Genomic DNA, 22814 nt, shown 5'->3' with positions numbered 1-22814 from the left:
AGCCCAATATAATCCTGACTAGCCCAATGTAGTATAACAATAGTAATGATAGTAGTAATTTTATCATTCTTGCTGATAATTATAAATTCATTATACTACTACTACTACTACTACTATTACTACTACTGCTACTACTACTACTACTACTACTACTACTACTACAACTACTACTACTACTACTACTACTGTAGTGACCTAACGTAAATTATTTTATTGTAATGACTATCTTGGTGCATTGTTACTAATGGTTATTATAGTTAATGTTTATATTATTGTTGCCTTGTTTAGTTTCACTCATGTTTTGACATATAATGACAAAACATACGTTAATTTAATTCGTAACTGGGACTGCCCGCCGAGTCAGTTCCTGGCCAGTACACAGTCTATGATAAACTTCTGGGGTGCCACATACTGTCGCCCTCAATACAATATCAAGAAACATCTTTGATGGACTTCATTTTACCCACTCCGTCACTAAAATACTATATGCACCCCACACTACTACCACAACCACCGCAGCAATACTATTGGCTAGATTGGGCTACTCTGATTGCTAGAAATGTACACAGTGCAAGTTGGTCAGGGCAGGGCTCCATGATTGCCTCACCGACCATGGCTCAAGACACCCTTATTTCAACATTGTGTTTTTGTAGATTTTTTTTTTTTTTTTTTTTTTAAGATTTTGAGAAATCACTGTGTTAATTATGAAGCCACATGGAACTATATATTCCAGTAATTTTATATTTACAGTGATAGATATTTACTTGTGTAAGTCATAACTGCCAGTCAAAAAGTGAACATTGCAGCAGTTTTTTTTTTTTAACATACAAATGCGCCAGGATTTATCACATAATTTATCACTTTTGATAGTTGACAGAAAGTATTCATACGGTGCCGGCCTTTGGTGATGCCTTACGTGCCGCTCTACGGCATCCATGAAGAAGTTAGCAGATGACTGTGTATGTCAATGCATTAATGCCTTAGGACGACCTGCAAGGGGCCAGATCCACGAAACGGTTGCTACTTAACAAACTGAGTCCTTTAGCAGCCTCCGGCCGCCAAATGGCATCCACGCCCCTGGCACTAAAAACATATCCATGCGGGAGGTTATACCTTCCCTAAACGATGTAATTTTTCGAACTGCTGCTTATGCTGCTTAAGTACCAAGAGTTGATTCAATGCAGAGAGGCTTCCACAGTTTTGTCAACCAAGAACTCAATTCACAGGGCAACATCAAAGAAAGTGGACAGACTAGCTTTCCTGGGGGGAGGTGATGATAGATGTGGAAATGGGCAGGTGGCAAGTACATCACAGACTGACCACACAGTTTGTTAGGAAGTTGACAGGAATGGAAATGATCAGGTGGAAAGTGATGGCGACGATCATGATGCCAGTTTATTTTCAGAGGAGTCAGATTTATTTGAGTGATTCCTATGATTTATTTCCAAATTGTTTGAACTATCCGTAACAATTGGTTTTCAGAATAAGTCAATATAATATTTGCCCTAATGTATCGTGTTCCTAATTTATACAGTAAAGAAAACTGATTGATTGATTGACTTTATTGTTGTAGTAAAAAGTACAACAAAGGAGGAAGACGCGTCCTGCCGGCCTCCCCCTGAACAAGAGGCAAACATGCAGAGATCAGATGTACATCACATTACAAAATTGCACATACACATACATATACATACACATATACGTACATACAATACATATACATACATATACAAAAGTGCACACACATACACACACACATACACGTACATATACAGGTACACACACATATGCATACACATACACATATACTCGTACATACTTACACATACACATACATACATACATACATATATACACACGCATACATTTATTTACATCATACATACGTACACATACACATACATATATACATACATACATACATACATATATACACATGCACTTTCATATATTAGATCTGTACACAGGCACAGAGACACTATATGTAAGAGGAGTCATCTGTTCACAGCCAAATGGAGTTATGAGCAATGAGGAGAAGTAGTAGTGGTATACCCACACACCCACACACTAGTGACGGATTGACGTACAGCCAGTAGGGGGCCCATGAGGGTATGTACACACACGCACACACACACACTGCATCACCAACTGGGAGTAAAGTTCGGGTATTCTTGCAGAATAGTCCTAAGAACATTGGTGTTTATTATCCAGCAGATAAGCTGCTGCAGGTCAGAAATACCTGGGGGCCGAAACCTGTCAATACAGGGACAATCCCTAACATAGTGATGCAGTGTGTGTTCTCCAGACACTGCACGCAGCTTACAGCACAATGCAGGGGGTTACTAACCTCCCAGTAATACCTAAAGCCTAGCCTAAGGCGCATCGCCACACTACCCAGAGATGTACCGTATCTCCCATAGGTGTGATCACTACCCTGGGAGACTTGTACATAATGGAGGCAGCTAGGACTGCCATCATGACAACACTGTGATACATCATCAGTAATGCTATTATTTACATTGTCCTTAATGCTACGGTTTACATAGTGGAGAGTGTACTCAATACCAGGGTCCACTGTCTCATCCTGAAGGGCAAGCTGGGCCAAGTGGTCGGCCCTTTCATTAAAAAGGATGCCTACATGTGAAGGCATCCATGTAAAGTGAACCCTGGCACCAGTCTCTTCAGTAGTGCGAATGACTCCAAGGAACTTGTGCACAACATCACAGTCTGTAACTGCAGGTGACAGAAGGCCACGTAAGGCAGCCTGACTGTCAATAAAGAGATAGACATCCTTAAGCGAGGAGGCTACAATGTGCAAAGCCTCGAGTATGCCGTACAGCTCAGCCCTGGTGGAAGATAGGTGTGCGGGGAGCCGTCGGGACGCCTCAGTGTCTGTGTACTGACTGGGAGACACATAGTCGCGAATGAGTGGATTTGCCATGTTTAACAGCAGAAAGCAATTTATCATGGGTGATGGGCACACAGGTGTCGTCATGCAGAGCAGCATTGTGTCGGATCAGGTCCGTTCTATGGGGTTTGTCCAGCAGGAAGGCCATCGAGGAGGCTTGCTTCTATTGCATAATAAGCTCCTGTGCTTTGCTGGCTGGGTCAGGATCAACGATCTGACGCCTGAACTTATCCCTAACCCTGTTCACATGTAGCCACACCTCCTGCAGGGACCGGGTGCTGCTCACCCGAGTCAGGAAAGTAGCCCAGTATTTCTTCATTGCCTGTTGTAGGAGCTCAGAAAGGTGTCGAGCCACAATGACCATGGCCTCCCAAGCCTCACGGTTATCAGGGTCATCCTGCCATCGCCTCTGACAGGCAGCCAGCATCCGTTGACAGTGGATGACCTGGGGATCATAGGGATGGGACTGGGAACATGACCTCCCGGGCCTGGGGTGGGGTCACTGTGGTACCGACAAATCCCTCGATGGCATGCAGAAGCCCCTCATTCAATGCAGTAGGATGGATGAAGGTGTCCTCTGCCCACTTTATTAATTGTTATTCATCGGCATATACTTAGTTTAGTTAGTATTAATACTGCGGTTGTGAAATATGATAATTTGTTAGATATGATAAACTACGTAAAAAATATATTTAAAGTGTTATTGCTAACTGTTAACCATGAAATTAATTTCTAGTTTGGGGGGACCTGAGGAGGTATTTTGCTGATTTTCCTTGAAATGACTACTGCTTCCGTGTCAGAGACCCGTCTTTGTGTGCTGAGCGCATAACAGTGGTGATAGTGTCTGGCATGGAGGCGTACATTCCTCACTCTTTTTTTCGTCCTAAACCTTCTAAACCTTGGTTTAACACAGCTTGTTCTCGTGCTATACATGATAGAGAGGTGGCCCACAAAAGGTACTTAAGCCTTCCATCACCAGAATCTCATGCACTTTATATTTCTGCCCGGAACCATGCCAAGTCTGTTCTCCGACTAGCCAAAAACTCCTTCATTAACAGAAAATGTCAAAACCTTTCAAGATTTAACTCCCCTCGTGATTTCTGGCATCTAGCCAAAAATATCTCCAATAACTTTGCTTCTTCTTTCCCTCCTCTACTTCAACCAGATGGCACCACTGCTATCACATCTATTTCTAAAGCTGAACTCTTCGCTCAAACCTTTGCTAAAAACTCTACCTTGGACGATTCTGGGATCGTTCCTCCCTCTCCTCTACCCTCTGACTACTTCATGCCACCTATTAAAATTCTTCGCAATGATGTTTTATATGCCCTCGCTGGCCTAAACCCTCGGAAGGCTTATGGACCTGATGGGGTCCCTCCTATTGTTCTCCGAAACTGTGCCTCCGTGCTTGCACCTTGCCTAGTCAAACTCTTTCAGCTCTGTCTGTCAACATCTACCTTTCCTTCTTGCTGGAAGTTTGCCTACATTCAACCTGTTCCTAAAAAGGGTGACCGTTCTAATCCCTCAAACTACCGTCCTATTGCTTTAATTTCCTGCCTATCTAAAGTTTTTCAATCTATCCTCAACAGGAAGTGTAAGATAGCTAGGCAGGGGAGCGAGACACAGGGACACACGTCTCTCCTTTATTGGGCTCGGTCCGGAACTGAGGATACACTCCTGGCGACAAGCAGTGCTTGGCTTGCCGCCGGGAAAACATATCGTACACCACGTACAAATAATAATATATCCAATAGGAAGATTCTTAAACATCTATCACTTCACAACCTTCTATCTGATCGCCAGTATGGGTTCCGTCAAGGCCGCTCTACTGGTGATCTTCTGGCTTTCCTTACTGAGTCTTGGTCATCCTCTTTTAGAGATTTTGGTGAAATTTTTGCTGTTGTTTTGGACATATCAAAAGCTTTTGATAGAGTCTGGCACAAAGCTTTGATTTCCAAACTACCCTCCTACGGTCCTTCTCTCTGTAACTTCATCTCAAGTTTCCTTTCTGACCGTTCTATTGCTGCTGTGGTAGACGGTCACTGTTCTTCTCCTAAAATCTATTAACAGTGGTGTTCCTCAGGGTTCTGTCCTGTCACCCACTCTCTTCTTATTATTCATTAATGATCTAAACCAAACTTCTTGTCCTATCCACTCCTACGCTGATGATACCACCCTGCACTTTTCCATGTCTTTTCATAGACGTCCAACCCTTCAGGAGGTAAACATATCACGCAGGGAAGCCACAGAACGCTTGACTTCTGATCTTTCTAAAATTTCTGATTGGGGCAGAGCAAACTTGGTATTGTTCAATGCCTCAAAAACTCAATTCCTCCATCTATCAGCTCGACACAACCTTCCAGACAACTATCTCCTCTTCTTCAATGACACTCAGCTGTCCCCCTCTTCTACACTGAATATCCTCGGTCTGTCCTTTACTTATAATCTGAACTGGAAACTTCACATCTCATCTCTAGCTAAAACAGCTTCTATGAAGTTAGGTGTTCTGAGACGTCTCCGCCAGTTTTTCTCACCCCCCCCCAGCTGCTAACTCTGTACAAGGGCCTTATCCGTCCATGTATGGAGTATGCTTCACATGTCTGGGGAGTTCCACTCATACTGCTCTTCTAGACAGGGTGGAATCAAAAGCTTTTCGTCTCATCAACTCCTGTCCTCTAACTGACTGTCTTCAGCCTCTCTCTCACCGCCGCAATGTTGCATATCTAGCTGTCTTCTACCGCTATTTCCATGCTAACTGCTCTTCTGATCTTGTTAACTGCATGCCTCCCCTCTCGCTGCACAAGACTTTCTTCTTTCTCTCACCCCTATTCTGTCCACCTCTCTATCGCAATAGTTAACCAGTATTCTCAATCATTCATCCCTTTCTCTGGTAAACTCTGGAACTCCCTGCCTGCTTCTGTATTTCCACCTTCCTATGACTTGTATTCCTTGAAGAGGGAGGTTTCAAGACACTTGTTCATCAATTTTTGACCACTGCTTTGACCCTTTTGTGGGACTGGCATTTCAGTGGGCATTTTTTTTTTTTTTATTGGATTTTTGTTGCCCTTGGCCAGTGTCCTTCATTCATAAAAAAAAAAATAATAATAATAATTTCATGGGAAAATTCATAATTATGTTGCAATGTAATTACGAAGTAAAGATGAAATATATTTTATCTTTCCATATTTCCAGTTTTAAAGCCATTAAGTAAGATTAGATAAGTATCCTTAAAGCAGAAGCTTAAATCAAGGTTTCTATAAGGTGTAAAGGAAGCGTATTTGAAGCTGCTCAATATGGCTCATTTGCAGTAAAAAAAAAAAAAGAAAAAAAAAAAATGAAATTGATAATGGAATGATGTGTTTTTAATATTGAGGTTTATTTCATGACGTTTGCAAAAAATATTTGAAAATGTTTAATGAATGTTAAAATTTGCGGGGGGGGGGGGGGGAGATATGAAGATGAAGCAAACCGAGTCTTGCCTCCGCTCCTCTCGGGTTGTGTGCCTCTGCCTCTCGGAACCCGAGGCTTGCCTCCGCTCCTCTCGGGTTGTGTGCCTCTGCCTCTCGGAACCCGAGGCTTGCCTCCGCTCCTCTCGGGTTGTGTGCCTCTGCCTCTCGGTACCCGAGGCTTGCCTCCGCTCTTCTCGGGTTGTGTGCCTCTGCCTCTCGGTTAGGTTAGGGCACACCGGCAACACACCACAATATAAATAAGAAATAAAATAATGCACAAGAAAATAAAAAGCTAAAAAAAGTAAACAAACAATAAATTTAATACCACCACAACACCTTTAAACACCCTCAAAATACCCCAAAATACACCAAAACATCCCAAAACACTCCAAAAACACCCAAAAACATCCCAAAACACACCAAAGCATCCTGAAACACTCCAAAAACACACCAAAACACCCTCAAAATACACCAAAACACCCCAAAACACTCCAAAAACACACCAAAACACCCTCAAAACACACCAAAACATCCCAAAACACTCCAAAAATGCACCAAAACACCCTCAAAACACACCAAAACATCCCAAAACACTCCAAAAACACACCAAAACACCCTTAAAATACCCAAAAACACCCAAAAACATCCCAAAACACACCAAAGCATCCCAAAACACTCCAAAAACACACTAAAACACCCTCAAAATACACCAAAACACCCCAAAACACTCCAAAAACACACTAAAACACCCTCAAAATATACCAAAACACCCCAAAACACTCCAAAAACACACTAAAACACCCTTAAAATACCCCAAAACACCCCAAAAAACTCCAAAAACACACTAAAACACCCTTGAAATACCCCAAAACACTACAAAAACACACCAAAACACCCTCAAAATACACCAAAACACCACAAAAAACATCCAAAAACACCCCAAAAACACCCAAAAACACCCCAAAAATACCTGAAAACATCCTCAGAACAATGAAAGGGAATAAAACACAAAATAACAATAACAAAAAAACAAAAACAAGAAAACAAGCTGCAATATAGAACAGCAGGAACACAAACAAACACACACACACACACACCCTACAAACAAACAAACAAACAAACAAACAAAGATAAATAAATAGATAACAGGATAAAAAAAATTGAAAAAAATAATAATAAAAACAAACTAGAAATATACAAACCAATAAAAAACACAACACACCCACATACCACCAAAACAAGACAGAGTGGAACCTCGCAGGGATGCCGATGATATGCTGGTAATAAGTCACACAGGAGAGCACAGAGGAATACAAGCCGCTGGAGTCGTGCTTGGAGTAACAGTCAAAGAAAGCAAGAGACAGAGGCACCACCACCGTCAAGCCGACCAGGTCCAGGATCAGACTGCCGAATGCCACCTTGCTTCTCCGCACGTTCTTCTGTGGGTGTTAGGTTAGGTTAAGTTAGTTTAGGTTAAGTTAGGTTAGGTTAGGTTAGGTTAGGTACAGCCCTATATGTGACTCGACGTGACGTGACGCGAGAGGACGTGACGTGACTCGAAGCATCCGGTGTAAACGGTTTCGTTCAGAAACCCATACAAATCAATGTTATAGCTGGGGTGGCGATTCATGATGCGTCATGAATCATCTTGACTTGACGTGACTCGACTCGACGCGACTCGCTCGGTGTAAACGCAGCGTTAGGGTAGGCTTCTTTGGGTTAGGCTTGGTTTGGTTAGGGGCAGCTGAGGAGTGTGAGGCTCCATGTTAGGTTAAATTTGAGGTAATATTTGAGTCATTTTCTCACTCACCACCAAAATTTTCCCACTGTAAAAACTTTAATATTTTTTTTCTGAAGGCTACAAAACAAATCACTCGTTTTCTCATCCCAGACTCCTAAACACCACCCCTTTCTCCCTTCACACACACACACACACACACACACACACTTTCCCTCACAGCACAAAGGAACATAAATGAGCAATTAAATCCACAACAGCAGCAGCAGCAGCATCAGCCAGCCAGCCAGCCTCTTCTGACTTAAATGTAGAAAAATTTTAAACACGTAAATATAATATAATATTTTCTTCTTAACACACACACACACAGCACTATATTCCTCTCACAACACAAGAGCAACACTAGGGAACACAAAGAAAGACGAGGCCCACTAACCAACATCTGGACAAGAAATGGGTGTAACCTTCTGACGTATCGCAAACATCCAAAATTCATTATCCTCTCACTTCCTCCTCGTGTGCTTTATTTTACTGCTTCCGTGATGTGGGAGAGTGAGGGAGAGCGAGGGAGAGCGAGAGAAAGTTTTATCACTAGCTGGAAGGAAACCACCGCTTTGTTTACATCTGAGAAGAGAAAACAAGGGTGTCACTTCTGTCAACGGGGTTACTAATCCAAAGCTGAGAGAGAGAGAGAGAGAGAGAGAGAGAGAGTACGAGCTATCTCATTGGACATACATCTAGATTGGTGTATACAAGCCTTACCTAATATGTGTAGAGATTTCTGAGCATATACCAGCATCTCTTATGAGTTTGTGTGTGTGTACCAGCCTTACCAAGTGTGTGTGTGTTTCTAAGTGTACACCAGTGTTTGCGTACAAGTTTACATGTGTACGCCAGCATGAATTTTGTGTTTTTTAAGTGTTTGAGTGTTTATTTAAATTATCTGTTATCCCAGCCCCTCCAGACCCACCTATGGCATACAGCGTCAGTCCAGAGTACAGCCCCAGGTTGGTCTCGCTAGCCCCGATGAGGATGAAAGTAGAAATCATCATCATTAGGCCCTGTGGATGGTGAGGGTGGTAGAGCAGGCAGTGGTGGGTTTAATAATATTGTTACTGATAAATCCTGTTGTTTTATATTATAATTATTTGGCTACACAGTAAAAATATAGATTTGAAAATATACTCTCAAAACCCCAGTAACTTCCACTACAGCCTGTTAAACTGGAACCATGAAAACACCCTTGAAAACCCCAGTAACTTCCACTACAGCCTGTTAAACTAGAACCATGAAAACACCCTTGAAAACCCCAGTAACTTCCACTACAGCCTGTTAAACTAGAACCATGAAAACACCCTTGAAAACCCCAGTAACTTCCATTACAGCCTGTTAAACTAGAACCATGAAAACACCCTTGAAAACCCCAGTAACTTCCACTACAGCCTGTTAAACTATAACCATGAAAACACCCTTGAAAACCCCAGTAACTTCCCAGTAATTGGTATGTATGTGTGAGAATTGAGAATGTAATATTATTATCGTCCTACAAAATGGGGCCGTCCTGGTAAACACGGGGCCGTCCTGGTAAACACACGGGGCCGTCCTGGTAAACACGGGGCCGTGGGGGAGGGCCGTCTTGGAGGGCCGTCGTGGTTAGGGGCCGTCTTGACCTGCTTCCAAGCAAACCAAAGACTGAAGAAAACGAAAGGAAATTCTCTTCGTTTTCTTCTGTTCTTGGTTTACTTGTGGTTAATTGTAGTTCTTGTTCTTGTAGTGACTACAAGACAAAGCAAACCTGAAAGTGGAGAAAAGTAAAGAGAATACAATGACTACAAGATAAAGCAAATCTTAAAGTGTAGAAAAAAAAATTGAAGAGAAGGTGCCGTTCAAAAGGCAAAACCTGATTAACAACAACAACAACAAGATCCCTTCTGTCACAGCACCACAATAACACCTCGGTAGTGAATTGGGGCGCCAGGTAGCACACAGGGGGCCCGAGGAGCTACCGTGGTGAAGACATTAGCCCTGGACTGCTGTGTGTGTGCATAAGCGAGTGACAGGTGTGATATTCTGAACAGGTGCTTCCCTTCCCTCGTTAACTTGTAAATACAAGACCATATAAGACTCAGATTCTAAGGATTACATTACTAATGTAGTCAGGGATGATATTGAAATAACCGCTTTTCCATCAAAAGGGTTAGGTGTGGATTCATTCAGTTCGTTGATTTAATTTCAAATCTCATTATTGTGTACATCACGGTTGAAGGTTACCTTCATAAGATCATATTGTGAGTGTTCTGAAGGCAGACGGCTTGTGACTTGTTCTCTGACAATATTGTTAATCTTGTTTCTTTTTATCAAGGTCACTCTAATTCAATGTTGTTACCCACTTACACTTCGTAATGCTGTATATGGTAGTCCTTTACTTAGTAAATCTTACCAATAGTGAATGCTTATGTATTGTATTGCCGGCCTTCTCCAGGACAGGCAAGCTTGGGCACCTGGTGGGAAAGCAGGGTTTTAGGGTGGGAGAGGCCAAAATAGGCCAAAGTTGGGAAACCTCAAAACTAAGGGGAAAACATAATTTTTTTGAGAAGACCCCAAAAATAGTCATCAGACAAGGAAAATCCCCCTTCCCCTGCCTGTACACCCCCTATGCTGTGTTAACCTTTTGAAGTCACTAATTGAAATAACTGTAGTGTTTCTATTCAAGGGCTAGGTTAGGTTAAGTTATATTAGGTTTACATTTATTTAGTTAATTAATTACATTGCTAATCCCTTCATTGTGTAGATCATTATATAAAAAAAATAGATAGTCATTGTCAGGAAATTATTGGGCTAGAGGTATTTCCATTAAACCTAAATTTTTTTCTTTTTTTAGTCATCCATTTTTTTTGTCTCCTTACCTTGCCTCTTGTACATTTGAAAGAAGTCATGCACTACACTAATTGAGAACCATTTTATTTTTACATGTTACTGGTTGAACATAATTTTCCATATAAATGTCTTGATTTGTTGAACTTTATGCACTACACTACTCAAGAACCATTTTTTTCCTCATTTTCCCATGCTAGTGGTTGAACATCAATGCCTATATTATTATCTTGATGTGCTGAATCTGTCACATATTCCAGGCTGAGAGAACCCCCAGTGTCATGGCCATAGCTGGTCCTCCTGGCCTGGAATTTGATCACAATTGGCCTGAGTCAGCTGAATGCTTGACGCTGGACTTTGGGCCTTTTGAAACTGTGCACCGATGGAAGTGTATGCCCGAGTGTGACGAGTTTGTTGGTGCACGGTAAGTATAGTGATGCCTTGTGGACTGTAGCAATTGTAAATATGGTCTGTTTTCTTTAGGGTCTCATGAGGATAATTTACAAAGGATACAAAGATGAATCATGTCCTTAGTGTTTTCTCTCATTTATTAATAGTCATAAAAACACACTTGAAAATCACCATCACTTCCACTACAGGCTGTTGAAAGTTGTCAAGGTCAGGTGCTGAGATATTTAAAAATATGAACCTTTGTTGTTTTCTTTTCCTTTCATTGTTTCCTTAGAGTCAGGGGTTGGCACCAGGCCATCTCCTCCACTTGTTTCTGTGTTTGTAAATATGTAATTCTTTTGAAGTGATCACAAGATTTTCTCTTTTTTAAACCTACCATGCTCAGTCAGAGAAGAAATGTGCTTGTGTGTGTGTGTGTGTGTGTGTGTGTGTGTGTGTGTGTGCGTGTGTGTGCGTGTGTGTGTGTGTGTGTGTGTGTGTCAGGAGGGTATATACAATTCCCAATCTTCCTCCTCAAGTTCTGAAGCACTGAGAGATTAGCCATGAAAGAGAGAGGCTGGTTATTGAAGCTTGCTTGTGTGATATCAGTTTGGTTTAATTGAATGAAGCTTGATTAATTTTAGTTTTTAGTATACTTTTCAATTTAGTGAAATCGGTGTTTTTAGAGTATCTGCCATGGTAACTTGCTTGATATAATTACGTTTGGTTTAATTGAGCTGGGCTTGATTAACTTTACTTTTATACTTTTGGTTTAGTCAGGTCAGTGTTTTTAGAGTATTTGGTAACTTCTTACTTAGAAAGACATCACTGTAATTGACTGAATAGCTACTCATGTAAATACACAAGACTCAAATAGTGCTAATCTCGGACACAAGCAAAGGACATAGAACCTCACAACCTATATTTTTCAGGCGAAGCAAACACACAGTGGTGGCATACAAGGATGCTATATACGTGTTTGGTGGTGACAATGGCAAGTGGATGTTAAATGACCTGCTACGCTTCGATGTGAAGGAAAAATCATGGGGCAGAGCGTTCTCCACAGGCACTCCTCCCGCCCCTCGCTATCATCACTCTGCTGTGGTGAGGCATCCATTGCTCTTGATGTATTTGTTAAGTGGGAGGAAGAGGAGGGGAAAGAGGAATGAGTGATGGAGCAGAGGAATTAAGAAAAGAGTGGGATGAGAGGGCAAAGTAAATAGAGAGAGAAAGGGAAAATGTTGTGTATATGTGTGTAAAATCTCCAGGAGGGCTGAGGAAGAGGAGGAGTGAGTGATGGAGGAGAACAATTAAGAGAAGAGTGGGATGAGAGGACAAAGTAAATGAAGAGAGAAAGGAAAAATGCTATATATTTGTGTGTATAATGTCCAGGAGGGCTGTTGTTTGCATGATTTTAATATTTGTAGATCTAAAATTTGGGAGCACTTACTTTTCTCATATATTTTTTATTAAGAAAAGTTGTAATGATTTTCCTGGACATGAATAATTGTTTGCCACTTTCTGCATCCTTCATTTGAAAAGACTGTTGCAGAGTATTGTTAACTAGAGATCATAAAACTTGAATATGCAACTAATAATGTTTTACCTTGGTTCAGACTACTGTACATAGCTGCTTCTTTTTCCAGGTACATGAATCATCCATGTTTGTGTTTGGAGGCTTCACGGGGGACATTCATAGCAACAGCAACCTTAAGAACCAGAATGACCTGTTTGAGTACCGCTTTCAGACCGGGCAGTGGCTTGAGTGGAAATTTACTGGCAGGTGAGCCTCTCATCTTTACTCTCAGCTGCAGGAAAGGGAACTAGGAAGAAAATAACTTGAAATATCCCACTTATTCTTACAGCTTTGAGAATGCATTACCTTTTTTGATTTCTTGACTTTACTCTCAGCAGCAGGAAAGGGAATTAAGGAAAAAATTATTTGAAATCTCCCATTTAATCTTACAGCTTTAAAAATCCATTGTCATTGAACCAGGTGCATGTTTAAATTGAAGGTATACATTTCAAACCGATAACAACATTATTTTCCCATGAATTAGAGTGAGGACAGTATTATAAAGGCATCTGATTCTTGCTCCTAACACTGGGATTGTCTTGATAGAGGTGCCAACCTGTCTGATAATGTATGTTCTTCGTCAAACTCTAGATTGTACTGCGCATATAGCATTGTAGTGTGGCTGCTATAGTTCTGTTGCACTTCCTTGAAATTAATACATTGAAGTACCAGCCTTTTTTTATTTGTAGCACTTCACTTCTCACTGATTAATCCCATTTAATTTTATATCTGGTCATTTTTAGTTATTTTTTATTTATTTTTTCTATTTTATTTTTTTACCTTGCCACAGTTTTGTTCTTACTATCACTATTTTGACCTACCATTTTAGTTGCTTTGAACATTTATATTAGTGGCACCATATGACTGATGTTGTGGCAGCTTCCCTATCAATCAGTCAGTGCACACCACCCCTCGCTTTACCTCCAGGGCTCCGGTTCCTCGGTCAGCGCACGGGGCAGCAGTCTACGAAGGGAAGCTGTGGATATTTGCAGGATATGATGGAAATTCTCGACTCAATGATATGTGGACCATTCCTCTTGGGGTATGAGTTTTATTGTGAAAGTGTGTGATTATTTGTTCTCTTAATTATTTGTGTCTGGAATGCGTTGAAAATTCATGAAAAAAGTAGGTCATATTTTTTATCTCTTCTCTACATGCATCCTACACAAAGAAAACTGATGAAAAAAGTAATATTTTCTACCTGTCCTCTATATACACTGAGCTCCCTCACTCACTTATTATTCATTTATTACTCAGGGAGACAACAGAGTCTGGGAGGAGATCAGCCAAACCGGAGACTGCCCGCCAACTTGCTGTAATTTCCCGGTGGCGGTCGCTCGAGACTCCATGTATGTGTTCAGTGGGCAGAGTGGTGCCAAGATTACCAACTCTCTCTTCTACTTCACCTTCAAGGACAGATGGTAATGTATTGACTGTGCTGTGTGTATTTAAGAATATAAAAAATAAGGGAAGTTGCAAGAAGCTGTCAGGCTTTTTCTTTCCAGTGGGTTTTTTTTATTAGATTTTTGTTGCCCTTGGCCAGTGTCCCTCCTATATAAAAAAAATAAAAAAAGCCTTCACATGGGAGTCTGAATGAAATATACCTAGTTACCTACCTGTATCCACACATCCCCATGTTTGCTCTGTGATCATTGTTGTGATGGAGTAAATAACATGATTTAATTTATTGTTCTTATTTTTCCATATGGGTTTAAATTGCTTATGAGTCTTCCCCACTTTTTGTGCTCCTAGATCATCTCTTGTGACATCTATTCCCATGTCTTCTTCCACACACAGTCTCTTGAGTAATTTTCGGTTTTTCCATTGGTTTCCATTCAACTACATACCTCCAACATTGATGTACCCCCAATTATATGCAATAAAATGAGATAATGGTAATACCAATAGTAATAAGGGTAATTTTCCTTTCCATGGGGTTAACTGGAGTAAGAGGGTATATGTGTGTGTGTGTGTGTGTGTGGCACCTTGTATGGGCCACTGTATGTAGGACTACTGGCCTGGTATATAGCTAGAATAATGGTAATAGTAATGATAGTTTGGGGCCGGCACCTTAGTGAGCTTTTTTTTATTTATTTATTTATTTATATATTTATTTACTTATTTATTTTATTTTATTTTATTTTATTTTATTTTTTTTTTTTTTGCCATTGGTCAGCACCCTTCTTATATAAAAAAAGAATAAATATATAAATAAATAAAAGAAAACCACTCACTATAGCTTTCCCTCTTTCCTCCCATAGCTGGACTCGTATATCCACGGAGCACATCTTGCGTGGCGCTCCTCCGCCGCCCACCAGACGCTACGGACACACCATGATTGCCTTCGACCGCCACCTCTACGTCTTCGGAGGAGCAGCCGACTCCACTCTCCCTAACGATCTCCACTGGTGAGTTTTCATTGAGACACCTTGGATTTTCTCAGTTGGTTTCCAGTTAGTTTAATTTCCACGTATGAGAAATACGTGTCAGCATGGGATTATAATTCATTGATTGTCTTCTAACTTCTACTTCCCTTGGATCTCATCACGAGTTCCTTAAAAGCCAATAGAAGCAAAGAGCCTATAAATTTCTTCTATATTCTTCTAATTCTCACATGTTTATCTCTTTTCAGCTTTGATTTAGACAGTCAGAAAGTAAAGGTCTTCTGAATTTCTTACATATACTTTCAATTCTCATTTGTTTATCTCTTTTCAGCTTTGATTTAGACAGTCAGAAAGTAAAGGTCCTCTGAATCTCCTACTTATACTTCTAATTTTCACTTGTTTATATTTTTTCAGCTTTGATTTAGACAGCCAGACATGGTCAGTGATCCAGCCTGCCCCAGACTCCCAGGTTCCCTCTGGCAGACTATTCCATGCAGCTGCCGTGGTTGGAGATGCCATGTTTGTGTTTGGCGGGACAGTCGACAACAATGTACGGAGCGGCGAGATGTACCGATTCCAGGTGTGTCCAGGTGTTTCTTGTATTTTTACTTATTTTGTAGTTTTATGCTATCTTGCCTGTGAAGGAAAGGATACGTGTTAAAGAATGGTTTTGAATGAGTTTATATTCATTTATTCATATACATTTGCCTTTATCTTACTTCTATACCATTTGTACTTGGAAAAACAGCTTGTTGTAAGAAAGAAAACTTGTTAAAAGTACTTTCTTCTTTCTTTTTTTAAAGGTGTTTTCTTTCTTAAATTGAGGTTGAGTATATGTATAAATATGGGAATGCAGGGGAGAAGTTATATGTATTAGTGTATAGTCTCATGTGTTTTCCCTTTGTCCCTTTTCTTCATTTTGAAACACTGATAACAGCTTCTCTTTGCAGTTCTCTTGCTATCCTAAGTGCACCCTTCATGACGACTTCGGAAAGCTGCTAGAAAGCCAACAGTTTACTGATGTGGACTTCCTGGTCGGGCCTGAGGAGCAGAGGATTCCCGCCCATGTGGTGTTTGTGGCGGCACGTTCCCAGTACCTGAGGAATCGCATCCGCCAGGCAATGGAGGCGAGAGACAAACACTTGGAGAAGGTCAGTGTGTGGTGTTTATAATAAGTAAGAAGCATTGAGTTATTATAGGAACAGAGTTAGAGGTGTGTAAGTGCTCTTGAAAATGAGTAAGAAGCATTATGATGTGAAATTATGCTCAGAGAAGGTTTGTATGTCCTGTGTAAGATAAATATGAAGTAATGAATTATAATGAGAAAAAATGCTTGGAGAAAGTTTGTATGTGCTGTTCATAATAGGTAAGAAGCAGTGGATTAGAAGAAAGACGCGCAGTTGAATGAAATGAAATGATGATGATGAAGATAGATAAAACAGGCAAAGTAATCAAGAACAATATTTTTTTCATGTATTTGAGACAGTAAATAAATTAAATGATGATAGCGATGAAGAAAAGTATTCAAAGTAATCAAGACAAGGGTTATTTTTTCAAGTGCTGGGGACAGTGAATAAATGAGGAGTAAGAGGAGGAAAAAAAGTAAAATATTCAAAGTAATCTAGACCAACTCTTTTTTCAGGTGTTGGGGACGGTAAATAAATGATGAGGGGGGAGAGAAAATAAAACAGACAAAGTAATTAAGAACAACTGTTTTTTCCAGGTGTTTGGGACAGTAAATAAATGGTGATGAGGAGATAAAACAGGCAAAGTAATCAAGAATGACTATTTTTTTCAGGTGTTGGGGACAGTAAACCTCCACTCCCATGACTTACCGATGCTGGAGGTGAAGCTGCCAGATGCCGTGCCCGAGGCATTTGAGATGGTGCTGAACTACGTGTACACAGACCGCATTGACCCATTCCGCTGCAAGAAAGACCAGAACCCCAACAAGATTGTCCTCATCATGATGGATGTGTATCGTCTGGCTGTACAGGTGTGTGTGTGTGTGTGTGTGTGTGTGTGTGTGTGTGTGTGTGTGTGTGTGTGTGTGTGTGTGTGTGTGTGTGTTTGTTTGTTTGTTTGTTTGTGTGTGTGTGTGTGTGTGTGTGTGTGTGTGTGTGTGTGTGTGTGTGTGTGTGTGTGTGTGTGTGTGTGTGTGCTATGATTTATAAATGTTCACTTAGAGATTTTTGAGGTTGGGAATAAAATAACTTTGTCCATTGTCCTTATTTACAATTAATTTGCATTTTAGAACCTTTAAAAACTTACCCCAAAAATTTTAACATTATATGAAATAAAAGACAACATAAATCTATAGGTGACCGTAATCAGTTTCTGTTCAGACAAGCCAGGTAGAGATCATGGTATTCTTACATTTCTACATATAATTCAGTAGTGTTATAGTAATGCTTTTATAGTCTTGTATACTGCCATGTGACCCCAGCACACACTTAATAACCTGCAGTGTCACATGAGGCGCCTGGAGCAGCTGTGTGTGCAGTACCTGGAGGCCACCATCAACCACCGCAATGTTCTGGTGGCACTGTGTAATGCTGCAAGCCTCAAGCTCTTCTTCATTAAGGAGTTTTGCTTGAAGGTAAGACAACTTGAACATAAAAACACTAGAAAATAAGGGAAGCTGCAAGAAGCCATTAGGTCTCCATGTGGCAGTTCCTGCATGAAATATACCTACCTGTTTCTACCTATCATCCCCATCCACAAATTTGAGGCATGAATAAACTAATAGATTAATTTTTTATTCAGTGAAAGAAGTGCTAAATGGAGTTTCTTAGATTAATTTTTTTACCCCATGAAAGAAGTGCTAAATGGTATTTCTTGGTCCTGCATTTCATTGTCAGAGAGTGTAAGCATGATTGATATGAAGAGACTGATATATTGATTTTTTACGCATTGAAAGAAGTGCTAAGTGAAGTTTCTTGGTTCTGCAGTTTATTGTCCGAGAGAGTAACTACAACCAGATCGTGATGTCCAAGGAGTTTGAGATGCTGGACAAGCCTCTCATGGTGGAGATCATTCGCAGGAAACAGATGCCCCAGATGAGGTCCCTTCAAGAGCCTCAGTTTGAGTCTTCAGGTTGGCTTAGCCTTTAATATGATTAGAATTTACCTTTGCGGGGTCACACTGAGTCTTTCCAAAGGTACAGGTTGTTTTTCGTTCTGTTCCATGCTTTATTTTTTGCTCTACATACATGTTAGGTCCACCTGGATGCTCTCTCACTTCAGGTTGGTTTTGTCTGTAGTGTTATGATTACTATTTACCTTTGTGGGGTCATGCTGAGTCTATCCTTAAGTTCTGATTATTTTTTGCTTAATTCCTTGATTTATTTTAGGTTTTAGATATATGACAAGCCTTATTGGATCTCTCTCTCTCTCTCTCTCTCTCTCTCTCTCTCTCTCTCTCTCTCTCTCTCTCTCTCTCTCTCTCTCTCTCTCTCTCTCTCTCTCTCTCTCTCTCTCTCTCTCTCTCTCTCTCTCTCTCTCTCTCTCTCTCTCTCTCTCTCTCTCTCTCTCTCTCTCTCTCTCTCTCTCTCTCTCTCTCTCTCTCTCTCTCTCTCTCTCTCTCTCTCTCTCTCTCTCTCTCTCTCTCTCTCTCTCTCTCTCTCTCTCTCTCTCTCTCTCTCTCTCTCTCTCTCTCTCTCTCTCTCTCTCTCTCTCTCTCTCTCTCTCTCTCTCTCTCTCTCAAGGCACAACACTTGAGGAGGACATGGAGCAGTTCCTGAAGTCTACAGGCATTGACTTCTGTGACATCACCCTCATGCTTGATGGCACACCCCTGCGAGCCCACAAGTCGGTGCTGGCTGCCCGCTGCTCCTATTTTGAGGCCATGTTCCGGTCCTTCATGCCAGAGAACAGTATAGTGCAGGTGGGTGGTGTAAAGACATTAACACTTCCCCACCATGAGACATTTCTTTGCTTTGCAGCCACCTCAGACTGGCTGGCTCATACTGGCTGGAAATTGCTAAATCTGTTCTTTCAATTTCCCTTTTGTCTTTCTTGTTGACACTTATAAAGATTGCTTTGTCTTTAGTGCTGTGAATTATTGCATACAGCAGTGAATGTGTTAAATAAAATGATGATGATGAATAGCAGTGCAACACATTCGTAATTCAGTACTGGAATGAAGTGCACTCACATAGATTAGATACACACACAGCTTAGTTCCCACACTGTACGTAAAGGAAGGAGGAAAGAGAGAATAAAAACAATAAAACAACAGTATTATCTAATCTACCTACTCCTAACATTGCCCTCCACATTCAGATTGCCATTGGAGAGATGATTCCATCACAGCAGTCCTTTGACTCTCTGCTGCGTTACATATACTATGGGGACGTGGACATGCCCCCGGAGGACTCACTCTACCTCTTCTCTGCACCTTACTTCTACGGGTTCACCAACAACAGACTGCAGGTGGGACTTGTTGCTTGCAGGTTATCACTGAATATGTTATTATCTGATTCATTCATTCTTTTGTCCACACAGTAATTCCTTGGCAGCAGTGGAATTTCATCATACTACAGTTTCTCATATCTTGTTTGCAGGTTATCAATGAACATGTTAATTTATTGCCTGATTTATTAATTCTTTTGTCAGAATAGTAATTCCTTGCCAACAGTGGAATTTCTTTTTATACAGTTTTCATACATACAGCTATTCGAGGATAAAGATAAAAAAACTGTGATGGAATATTTTTCTTTCTCATATACAAATGTAATCCTTGCCTCTTCATAGGACATACAGAGAAGGGAGTTCCTAGCCCCCTTGCTCCATCCCTTTTAGTCATCTCTAGCAGAGGGCTAAGGGTATGAAGGATGTGAATGATGATGTGTGGATATGTGGTGTCTTCTCTGGGCTATCCTGTTGGGGATTACTGGCCTGATAGATAGATAGACTAATATAATGCCTTATCTTGGAGCATCATAGCACTAACACTCTGAGGGGAAGGTGGAATAGATTGGTCATAGGAGGTATTCACTGGAAATGAATCCTCTGTCAGGCAACTCATGGAAATGTGTGAGTGCCATTTTAACCTTTCGCCAGTTGAATTATGCTCACCTTTAACTATCTTGTCACTACACTTATATGAAACAAATACCTGTGTTCTGTATATTTCAGGCATTCTGCAAACAAAACCTGGAGATGAATGTAACTTTTGAGAATGTGATCCAGATACTAGAGGCAGCAGATCAGATTCAAGCCACAGATATGAAGAAATATGCTCTCAACCTCATTGTGCATCACTTTCCGAAGGTGAGGTTCTTCCTGCTTCTGTGCCGTGAGTCTTTTGCAAGCATGTTCAACCCTTTCACTGGTGTTTGGCACATCTTTGCCTGTTAACCACTCTGAGACATCTTTTCTTGCTCTACAGCCACCTCCAAACATTGTTTTGGTCAGAAATTGCAACATCTTTATTTTATGCCCTTTTTCTTATAAAGACTTGATATGCTGTGAATCATTGCATATCATGGTGAATTTTGTCGCCATAGGTAAATGCCTCTAACATACAAAAAAAGCTAGAATGTGATGTAATTAACTGATGACCCAACCTCTCCCTCAGGTGGCTCAGCTCCCGAAGCTCCGGTGTCTCAGCCGTGCTCTCCTGCTGGACATCCTGGAGGCTCTTGCTGAGGACATGTCTGACTCCAAGCTGTGCCACGACATGTCCTCCATCAGTCTGAGTACGTCGGACTCGGGATGAAGCTTCCCTCGGGTCGTCCTGTACCGGGAGTGTCTGGAAACCACGAGTCATGGGCTGGCATCTTGTACAAACATAATCAGGTGCTTGTACAAACACAGTTAGTTGCCTGTGCCCCATGTGGAAGGCAGGTTGTCGGGTCTGCTGGTCTGATTCATTTGCCAAGCTTACTCTCCTGCAAAGTCTAGGAATAACTGGTAACCTCTAACCTCTTGCTTAATATGCTGAATGTCGAAGCCTACATTTATGCCTTTTGAGTCTTGGAACCCTCAAAAGGTAGGCAGGAAAAGACTCCAAGTGCCCAAGGTAGAGTTGGGTGAGGAGTGAGAGAGGAAGCACCTTTCTGCAGTGCTGGCAGTGCTGCAGTCTACTTCATTGTAGGGCATTGAGTGCTGAAGGTAGTAGGATTTCAGTGGCATTTCAATGTGTGTTTTGTAATTTTCTCTTTCCCCGACCAAGTATAAAAAATGTACAATTGTATCCAGATGAGAGAGAGAGAGAGAGAGAGAGAGAGAGAGAGAGAGAGAGAGAGAGAGAGAGAGGAGAGAGAGAGGAGAGAGAGAGAGAGAGAGAGAGAGAGATGTGAATGTGGATATAAATGTGACAGAAGCATATAGAAGAAATAACCTCACCAGAATTTACCCTCAGCAGTGTTCATTGTACAATTAACTAAGGAGTCTGCAGCATGGCGACTCATTGTTGGTAGTGTAGGTCTTCCAGAATGTACAAGCAGTAAGGTTCTGGTCTGTGTTCATTTACAATTATGGATACATACAAATTTACCTCATCATCAGCTTCAAGTCTCTAACTAGTTACGCTTAAACAAGGCTGTGGCCTGAGATACGAGAGCATGTGTGGCAAAAAACATTCAATTTAACCCCATTATTCGATGTAGAAAGTAATACTGTATTATGTAGAGAATTAAACTATCCTTGGTCCTGTATTCTAGATTAATATACAGAGCAGTATACAATTTGCTGTATGTTGTGTGTGTGTATGTATGTGTGTGTATGTGAAGGTTATTTGTTTGAGTCCAGTAATTTGTGATTTGGAAAGTGAAATTAGGGAGAAAGAAAGGAAGGAAGGAGTACTGTCTTGAATCTTGAGCCACATTGTCAAATATTTTGGCATCTTATCTCATCTTTCAGCAGTGTTCTTGTGGCAGTACTTTTTGGATTTTCAAGGAAAGTAATACTTTAACAAGGTGTCTGCATTACAAATGGGAGTGAACATTTGAGAAAGGACTTATTTCTGTGGCTTTTGAGAAATGAGAACCCAAAGTGTTTTATAATATAGAATACATTTTTTGTCCATATGTTACAGTACTAATGTGTTCTATATTTAAACTGCTGTGCCACATTACTCTGTCATACGTGAGGGAGCAGTGTGGGGACTCAGAAATTATCCATTGTAAGCTCAAATTGATGTGTTCCTTATACTCTTCATCAGTGGTCCTGTGGTTGAGGGAGCTCTGTTCAAAGGCTGAGGACGGAGGGGCTTAGAACCAAGACAATAAATTATATGACACAGGAGTATAGTCTTTACTGTAATATTCACACCATCAGTCACTTGTCATCTTGGTTCTCTGTGTTAGTGAGGAATTTACTGTGTTATTATGTGAGCTTGTTTGAAGTATGCAGTTGTATAATTAATTGGATTTATTGCCTATCCATCTAGTGATTATTATTGTTACTATTTTAATTTTTTTTTTTTTTTTATCATGATTATCATCATCATCATCATTTTCTTGTTGTTGTTATTATTATTATTATTACTT

General features: G+C 40.8%; 1 protein-coding gene and 1 long non-coding RNA gene across 6 annotated transcripts; one reads left to right on the top strand and one right to left on the bottom strand.

Annotated features, from left to right (window-relative positions):
• Positions 1 to 4536: 4536 nt before the first annotated feature.
• LOC135088692 (uncharacterized) lies at positions 4537 to 9781 on the bottom strand. 2 transcript variants are annotated; one of them, XR_010261080.1, is made up of 4 exons: positions 9643 to 9781; positions 9066 to 9156; positions 8532 to 8719; positions 4537 to 7796 (listed from the first exon to the last, which is right to left on the bottom strand). It is a non-coding gene; the product is annotated as an uncharacterized LOC135088692 (long non-coding RNA). The 2 variants fall into 2 exon arrangements; XR_010261081.1 differs by lacking the exon at positions 8532 to 8719.
• On the top strand, positions 9082 to 22569 carry LOC135088691 (leucine-zipper-like transcriptional regulator 1). 4 transcript variants are annotated; one of them, XM_063983636.1, is made up of 16 exons: positions 9082 to 9102; positions 11230 to 11393; positions 12292 to 12463; positions 13006 to 13142; positions 13863 to 13977; positions 14193 to 14356; positions 15197 to 15343; positions 15734 to 15899; positions 16270 to 16470; positions 17118 to 17315; positions 17787 to 17918; positions 18271 to 18415; positions 19026 to 19204; positions 19603 to 19752; positions 20458 to 20592; positions 20900 to 22569. In XM_063983636.1, exons 2-16 carry the CDS (start codon positions 11251 to 11253, stop codon positions 21038 to 21040), a joined length of 2325 nt encoding a protein of 774 aa, XP_063839706.1. In that variant the 5' UTR covers positions 9082 to 9102; positions 11230 to 11250; the 3' UTR covers positions 21041 to 22569. The 4 variants fall into 4 exon arrangements, with proteins under 4 accessions (XP_063839706.1, XP_063839704.1, XP_063839702.1 ...); XM_063983634.1 differs by lacking the exon at positions 9082 to 9102 and adding an exon at positions 9382 to 10173; XM_063983632.1 differs by lacking the exon at positions 9082 to 9102 and adding an exon at positions 9383 to 10155.
• The last annotated feature ends 245 nt before the right edge of the window (positions 22570 to 22814 follow it).

Source organism: Scylla paramamosain, chromosome 31 (assembly GCF_035594125.1).
Source record: "Scylla paramamosain isolate STU-SP2022 chromosome 31, ASM3559412v1, whole genome shotgun sequence".
Classification (NCBI taxonomy): Eukaryota; Metazoa; Arthropoda; class Malacostraca; order Decapoda; family Portunidae; genus Scylla; species Scylla paramamosain.
This window is presented reverse-complemented; position numbering and strand designations above follow the sequence as displayed.

What these genes read in the sequence shown, in the direction of transcription:
- LOC135088691 (XM_063983636.1), top strand. Translation starts at nt 11,251, where the DNA reads ATGGCCATAGCTGGTCCTCCTGGCCTGGAATTTGATCACAATTGGCCT. An exon ending in TTCACCTTCAAGGACAGATG is followed by an intron (nt 14,357 to 15,196) that starts GTAATGTATTGA and finishes TTCCTCCCATAG; the next exon opens with CTGGACTCGTATATCCACGG. An exon ending in GCCTCAGTTTGAGTCTTCAG is followed by an intron (nt 18,416 to 19,025) that starts GTTGGCTTAGCC and finishes CTCTCTCTCAAG; the next exon opens with GCACAACACTTGAGGAGGAC.